This window comes from Arachis ipaensis, chromosome B07, assembly GCF_000816755.2.
Source record: "Arachis ipaensis cultivar K30076 chromosome B07, Araip1.1, whole genome shotgun sequence".
Classification (NCBI taxonomy): domain Eukaryota; kingdom Viridiplantae; phylum Streptophyta; class Magnoliopsida; order Fabales; family Fabaceae; genus Arachis; species Arachis ipaensis.
The window spans coordinates 38952116-38959380 of NC_029791.2; the positions used below are offsets into that span (position 1 = coordinate 38952116).

Sequence of the window (7265 nt, forward strand, 5' to 3'; positions counted from 1 at the left end):
GTTAAGTGCTATATACAAACTTGAGAACTATATAATCATCTAGGTTGAACCTACATCCCAGAACCACCCTTGGCACCCTGTTCTCTTCCCAATTTATTTATTTTCCTGTTTTACACCAAGTCTAACACCTCATACTCAGATACAAATTATTATAACATCATACGAACATTTTACACCAAAAGACTACATGCTGGTATTTACATTTTGTATCACAAATTTAAGTAGAAAATTAAACATCAAAATCATAATACAATAAAGGTGTGATGTTCAGTTAAAAAAAACTATTTATTTATTTATTTATTTCTAACATAGGACTTACCAAAATTTAATTTTCATTGAATAATTTTCTAAGCACCGAAAATCACAGTAATCTATATCTACAGGATAACAACTTAGAAACCCTAGATACTATTTACTGCTGGGGCACCCAAGTATCAAACATCACAGGTACTTGGTAAAATTTTCAGTCTGTTCTTTCCCTTGATTTTGTACAAGATACACCAAAGTTCACATAATTATACTGGTTAGATCCTACATTCTTAGTGTCAGTTTTCCTAAAACTACTGCTGCTCCTACTTGTATCTAATTTCCTATGCTCTACAGATGTATACTCAGGATTGAAAAGAAAAGCACCTTCTCTCCTTTCAAGATCCAGAGGTCGGCCCCTGTACAAAAGACCATCTTTCTGTATTCTTGGACTGGCGGGAGGTGGCCGCAGCACAGCTGTATCTGGTAAAACTGAGTCGTGCGGGCCCATGTCTGAAAGTGGCAAATGTCCAGAGTTCGAGGGAGAAGATGATGTTGAAGAGTAAGGGTCAGAATCAGGATTCCTCAACAAGTTACCACGCCCCGAATCACGGAAAATATACTCAGCAAAGTCCTCATTACTGGTTGAATCATGGGTGCTATCGGTGCTGCAAGAACCTTCATCTGAATTGCTGCTGAAAAGAGATGAATTATCACTCATGTCGTCTTCCAAAACCCTTCTTATGTGGTAAAACTTTGAATAGAGGGTGTCTAAGGTGGCAGCACCATCCCTACTAGTCATGCGTTCAGAGGCACCAGAATCTGAAGGTACATGTCTTGATTTCATTATAAAAGCTTTTCCATGGACTTTGATTTTTGAATCGGATACTATCCTGCTTCTGATTAATTTTGGGGCCCTCGGTGAGCACCTACAAAGTGGTTCAACAAGTCAGATAAGCCGACGATGCAATCGATTGAAAGAGGCCTCAACGCAAAAAGGAGAAATATGACATTGCCCAAACAAGAGAAAGTCAGACATGATACCTTGCATAAAAAAGCATGTACGCCCCCTCCTTCAAAACTTTGTCCAATTCAACAGCTGTCACCTGCAAAACATAGATGATAGTTAAGTGAGTTTAGCCTTATGGGTAAATAAAAACATCAGACAAGGTCAAATTTGATGAACAAACAGCTTGAGATATATATATATATATTCCACCAACACATATCAATCTTGTGATCTAGGAAATATGCCCAAAATAGTCTTTCATGCTATCCATATGATGAATGAATCAAGATTTGATTCATTAAAGGTTTTCAAATTTCCTTCTGTTCTGATGTGTTTACAGACAGCTCAAACTCTCATGAGACTGAACCCTCTTTGGTAGGAATAACCTTTCAACTGACTTTGTTGATGTTCAAGATTTCGTCTAAATTTCAATGTTCATCTATGTAGGTGAAAACCTTGAACATCTTGAGGAGCTTGAGTTCCAAAAGAGTCAAAAGTCAAGACTTACTAACACACCTGTAAATAAATGTCCCACCAACAGCAAAAAGAGACAAGAATCAACTTGAAAGCGTGTTCATCCAAAGAAACTGATAGTTTTAACTGAAGAAAGGGCTAGAGGGAACATTTTGGCTAGAAGAGATTTCATTCAAGGACCTCTGTAGCCTGCCTCCAAATTTGCTAACGTGGCATAGTGTTGCTACTATTAATTATATCATGGTGTTATCATGCCAAGGGAAATCCTCAGTTTGAAGACACGTTCACACATTGAATTAGACAGCTTCAGCTCTTAAGAAAGGGATTTGGTGAGCTAATTGCACAAAGGAGTTTCCATCTATCGATCTCTGCCCTGAGTACAAACCTTCATGGTTTGCCAACTTAGCATAACGCTATTATTTGTAGCTCAATTGTTCTATTGTTAAGATCTTTGTTTGGACCATACATAATAAAATATTATAATTAATGATGACAAAATATTCTCTCTCAAGTTTTTTCCACCCAGTCGAACACAACTCCACGATACTACTTCAGCTTATGAGCATATATTATTATAAGACCATGAGTAACTAGTTCAGGAGATCAAAATCCTGCAAAATTAATTTAAGAAACAAAGAAATCTTGGAGCAGATATGCATAAATGGAAACTGATACATACCACACTATCGTCAACCTTGAACCACTTATTTTGGAAATTCTTCACATAGCACACGTAGTGACCAGAAAAGGCAGCATTCATGATATCCAAATGAACAACTACCCCATACAGCCTGTATATAGGTGATCTATCACTAGTCCCACTCATGAAAGGTGCAAAGTTGAGTATTTCAGGAAACTGAATGGGCTTATTGAGCTTCCCAAATTTTCCAGACTGCAAAAAATATGTGACAATTGTTAGACCAGCTTACAGAATGGGCTATAAAATCTTGTTGAATCTAAACGGACTACCTGAAATCTCTTTAATACAATTGTAAGAACATTAGGTGCTTCTGAAACTGTCAATTTCTTCTTGGCCCTCTCATAAGATTTACATCTGCTTAACATGGAGACAATTTATTCTGGTTAGCAATAAAGGAAGTCCTTCAAGTATAAAAATTGACACACACTACTCTTGATTCAATCCTATTCCTAATCTGGAGTATCCAATTTTAAGAAATGCCAACACATTTCCAGAAAAGCTTAGAAGTTGCTTCCAAACTCAAAATTCACTTCACTTATACGCTCAAAGTCTCTAAACCCCCCAGCTTTCTTGTACTGTTCCCAGGTTCCACTATCGAAGTCCTTCATCAGCATAAGATTGGTTACAAAGCACACCTACACCATCATAACCTAATTTCTGATTATTGCAATTTTTTAAATGTTAGTCCCTGTAGTTTTCCTTAGCAGGTATCAAGCCAAACATCTATTGCTATCCTGCATAGCTTTACTTATGACTGGGAAAATAAAAGCCAAGCAGAACTTCAAAATCAAAATCATTTACTTTTACACAACATTAAATCGAATACTAAGACATCAATGAAAATTTTCAATAGTCTCCTAGAATATCAACAAACCTGACACAGTTGTACTTGTTCTCTCCATCTAGAGTTTCAGTGCTTGTAAAACGGCGAAGAGCCTCCTCCAAGGATGCTATATCCCCGTCTATCTCAACAGTCAGATCCATCATCCTTTCATGACGCTCAGATTTCCCTCCACATTCCATGCATTGTATCTGCAAATATAGTATTAGCTCTTCCAATGCTAGAGTCTAGATGATAAGAATAATGCACCATCTATTTTAAAGCCTTCTGACACTAATTGCATCAAGGACTAGGTAAGCTGCAAAAATTGTAACAAATAGTTGCACTCAAATGGAAAGATTACCTTGGATCGAAGGTAGCCTCCGAACGTTAGGCCCATTAAATTTGTCTCCTCTTTTAATGAGTCTAATGCATTAAACTCTGATTCCATAAGGAAAACAGATTGCATTGCCTCAATAGCATGCCTGTTAAATGTTACTTGCCTTGTCAACTTGAGGTGAAATGGAAAACAAAAATTATGATATCTAAATGTACGAGGACTACAGATATAAGAAGCACCTTAGGAATTCATGTGCATCTTCTTCCTTTCCATTACCAAGTTGACTTCCAATACTTTGTAGTTTAGACAGTATGCCCACAGGTGATAGTGCAGATTTTGTTTCCTTGGATTTCAGAATCAAACTTTCAAGTTCACAGGCAAAACACAGTTTTTTATTTGCACCTGAAATTGACATGATCTATTAATTCCAAGAAACGGTGTGTTCAAAAAATTATTCATGTAATAATTTCAAGGTGAAGGTGAAGTTGTAGTAGCATGCATACATGATTTAGAATGAAGTCCTTGAAGCAAGTAAGCAGTTAGCGGTGGCGTAAATGCTAAGCACTGGAGTACAGCATTAGCATAACAACTGCAAAAAGAAAGGTGGTAACATTAAGAAAATGGAAAAGTGAATTCTACACAGAAATATATGATGCTTAGGGTATGGCTGCAAGAAAATAATACACAACTGCATATGATAAAAATATATACAAGTCCTTACACACAATACATCAATTATGTAGTTTAAAAAAGTAATAATAATAAAGAATAAAATCACTTCAAATTACCTGTTTCCACAATTTATAAGACCAAATGGTTGTAACTCCACTCTGTTCCAGTTATAAAGCTTAACAAATAAATCATATGGAAATAGAACCTGCAGCAACCAAGCATAGACCATATAAGACGACAATTACTTAAGACACAAAAACATGGAACAATTTACAGTATAAAAAATGGAAAATTTTGTACAAGGATGACCTGGTCACTATATCTTCTAGCAATATCACTCCCAACAGCCATTGATAAGTTTTGTGTCAAATTTGCTCCTTTAAACTGATCAACAACTTTTAGACTAGAGATTTTTGTCCCATTCTCAGAATGCAGAGAATCGCTAACATTCTGAGTTGAAGTTGCAGTACCAGATTGAATGCCATTACTTCGAGATTTCATATCATACTGTGAATGCTCTTTGGCTTTAGAGACCAATGTAGTACCATCCAATGCATGTGGCAGATATTTAATTTCAGCTGACTGCAAGGTGCTATCAGGGTTGTTCACATCATGATTTGACACCTTGGAGCCAACAGATTGCAACTTTTGGATGCTTGAATCCCGTGAAAAACCTTCATTCTCTGAAGATGCCAATCCAGCACATGACGTTTCCTTTCCAGAAGACTTTGGAGGAGCATCATCAAAGTGGCGAGGTTGGGCGCCACTGTTATCATCATCTTTGATAACCCTCGAATCAAGAGTTTTATCCCAAAAACCGGATGACACTGTGGGAGACTCAATTGTTGGCCCCTTCCCCATATTCAAACCCAAGCTACCAGTTGTTGTGTGTTTATTTTCTTCTTTATTAAAACCAGGTCTAACTCTATTTAATTTTGACATTGAAGAAAAACCACCTGCTTCATCAACCAAACTAGCAAATTTAGGCGACAATGAAACGGCAACACCTATCTTGTTCTCAGTTTCAACGGAATCAGAATTTTCAAGGGTGGGTTCAACAAAGATGTGTCCCTCCGTTCTCTCATGTTCATTTGATATGCTCTCACATACAGAGGAATCATCAGATGATTCACTGTTAGTATTGGAAGCCGAGAATCCAGAAAATGCAGAGTCCGTAATATTTCCCTCACCTAAAGACTCAACTCTTCTGTTATCATCCTTTCTAAATGAGCTTTCAGGAGATAAACTAGCCTCGGATGACAGAGGTTCCTCAGGGGATGTTTTATGCCCTATGCTCTCGATCTTAGACTTCTCATCATGGACTTCATGTGGTGCTGCAACCTTTTTGCCAAGATCACTTACCCGGTCATTAATCTGGCAAATATTACTGGGAGGACGGCATTCATCTTTGTGACCTTGACGCCAGTGAACGATTTGACACTTACCAGAACTGAGACACATAAAAGCAAATATAACTATCATATTCACATCAATCTAACAGGAAAATATGAAGAAGCGAATATGCAGAGAAAAAAGAAAGGAATTGACAGCCCAATAACATTCAAAATTACAGTTCAAACATTCAACAAATTGTGCAAAAACATAAAAACCCAAGAATAAGAAGAATGGCTCCTACAAGTGGCCATTAATTAAGAATTAAGAAATTAATATTTGCATTCCTCAAGCTAAAAAACGAAAACCAATCCATGAGGCTTCCATGTATGGGGTCTACAAAGTCTCCAATGTATGCAATATTAACGTTACAGTTGAGATAAGAATCACCTTCTAAACAAAAATATTTATAATAAAGCCTTTGTCTTCCAAACGGAGTCTACACACAAACACAAAAAGTCCTCAACTGCAGTTATGTGCACATATCAAACTTCAGAAGTGATCTAGTTTAAATGCAAATTATGTAACAAGCTGAGCACTGGCATGCCGGGCATCTGTCAGAAATCAGAATTTGCAATTTCTTCGTTGTAGCTAACAAGCAAACTTAACATATTTTTCCTTATGGGGGTTTTGATACCATAGCATATCCACTCCACAAAAAAGCATCACCACAACAGCATTATTTCATGCCGAGTGGAAGTTTGTCACAACGTTATTCAAACAATCAGACATTCAGACTATTTAACATGGAAAAGTAAATCGCCCTTTGTCACAATCACCGCCTACAACTACAAACAGATAGAATTCACACATCAATGGAGCAAAATTTCAAATCACCGCATACAACTACAAATCAATTAAAATCCAAGACACGCACGGAAAATTCCCAAAAGCCTATCATAAAGCAAAATTTCATTTTAATCGCAGAAACAGAAAGAAGAAAAAATTGCACAATTTAGATTTTAGGCAATAGAAAAATGATGCAGCGTACCAATAGTGAACCGCTTTGCAACGTGAACAGCGCGTCGTGGTGGGGCAGAAGCACACGGCACACTGATTGCTCTTCGCCGGAGCGGCAGAAGTGGGGGCCGAAACGTCGGACCCTAGATCCACGGTAACACGCATTTAAACGTAAAATAGGAACGAAAACGGGAGGAAAAACGGGAGGAGAGGAAGGCTTAGAAGGGGACTGCGTCGGGTGCCACCGCCGTGAGACGGCGGTGACGATGACGGAGATGACGATCGCGGTAAGGGTCTCTGGGAGATTGGGCTGTGAGGAAAGAGCGGGTGAAGTTAGCGAGAGAACAAGGCGAGCTTCGACGAGAGAGTGAAAGATGCATGTAGTGATCGATTTGAGAGGTAGCTTCCTCTCTGCTGATTCTGATTTTGGAACTGGAGAGAGAGAGGTGGGAGTGTTCTGTTTTGAAGGGGAACGTGTTGTTGATGATGAAGGTGGTGTGTTGGTCTTAAGAAATTAGGAAATGCTGCTTTCAATGTTGTTTTTGTTTAGCAGTTTTTGTTCAGGTGGATGACGTGAATTTACCATTTAGGGGTTTGGATTTTTCATGCGATTGATTTCCTTCCATTATATTTTTTATTTATATCTTAAAAA

General features: G+C 37.8%; 1 protein-coding gene across 1 annotated transcript; it reads right to left on the minus strand.

Annotated features, from left to right (window-relative positions):
* Positions 316–7151, minus strand: LOC107608986 (ubiquitin carboxyl-terminal hydrolase 16). The gene is made up of 11 exons (XM_016310793.2): positions 6645–7151; positions 4571–5711; positions 4378–4466; positions 4093–4178; positions 3829–3991; positions 3614–3734; positions 3304–3461; positions 2699–2783; positions 2409–2621; positions 1291–1352; positions 316–1175 (listed from the first exon to the last, which is right to left on the minus strand). The coding sequence occupies exons 1-11, from the start codon at positions 6776–6778 to the stop codon at positions 464–466; spliced, it is 2964 nt and encodes a 987-aa protein (XP_016166279.2). The 5' UTR covers positions 6779–7151; the 3' UTR covers positions 316–463.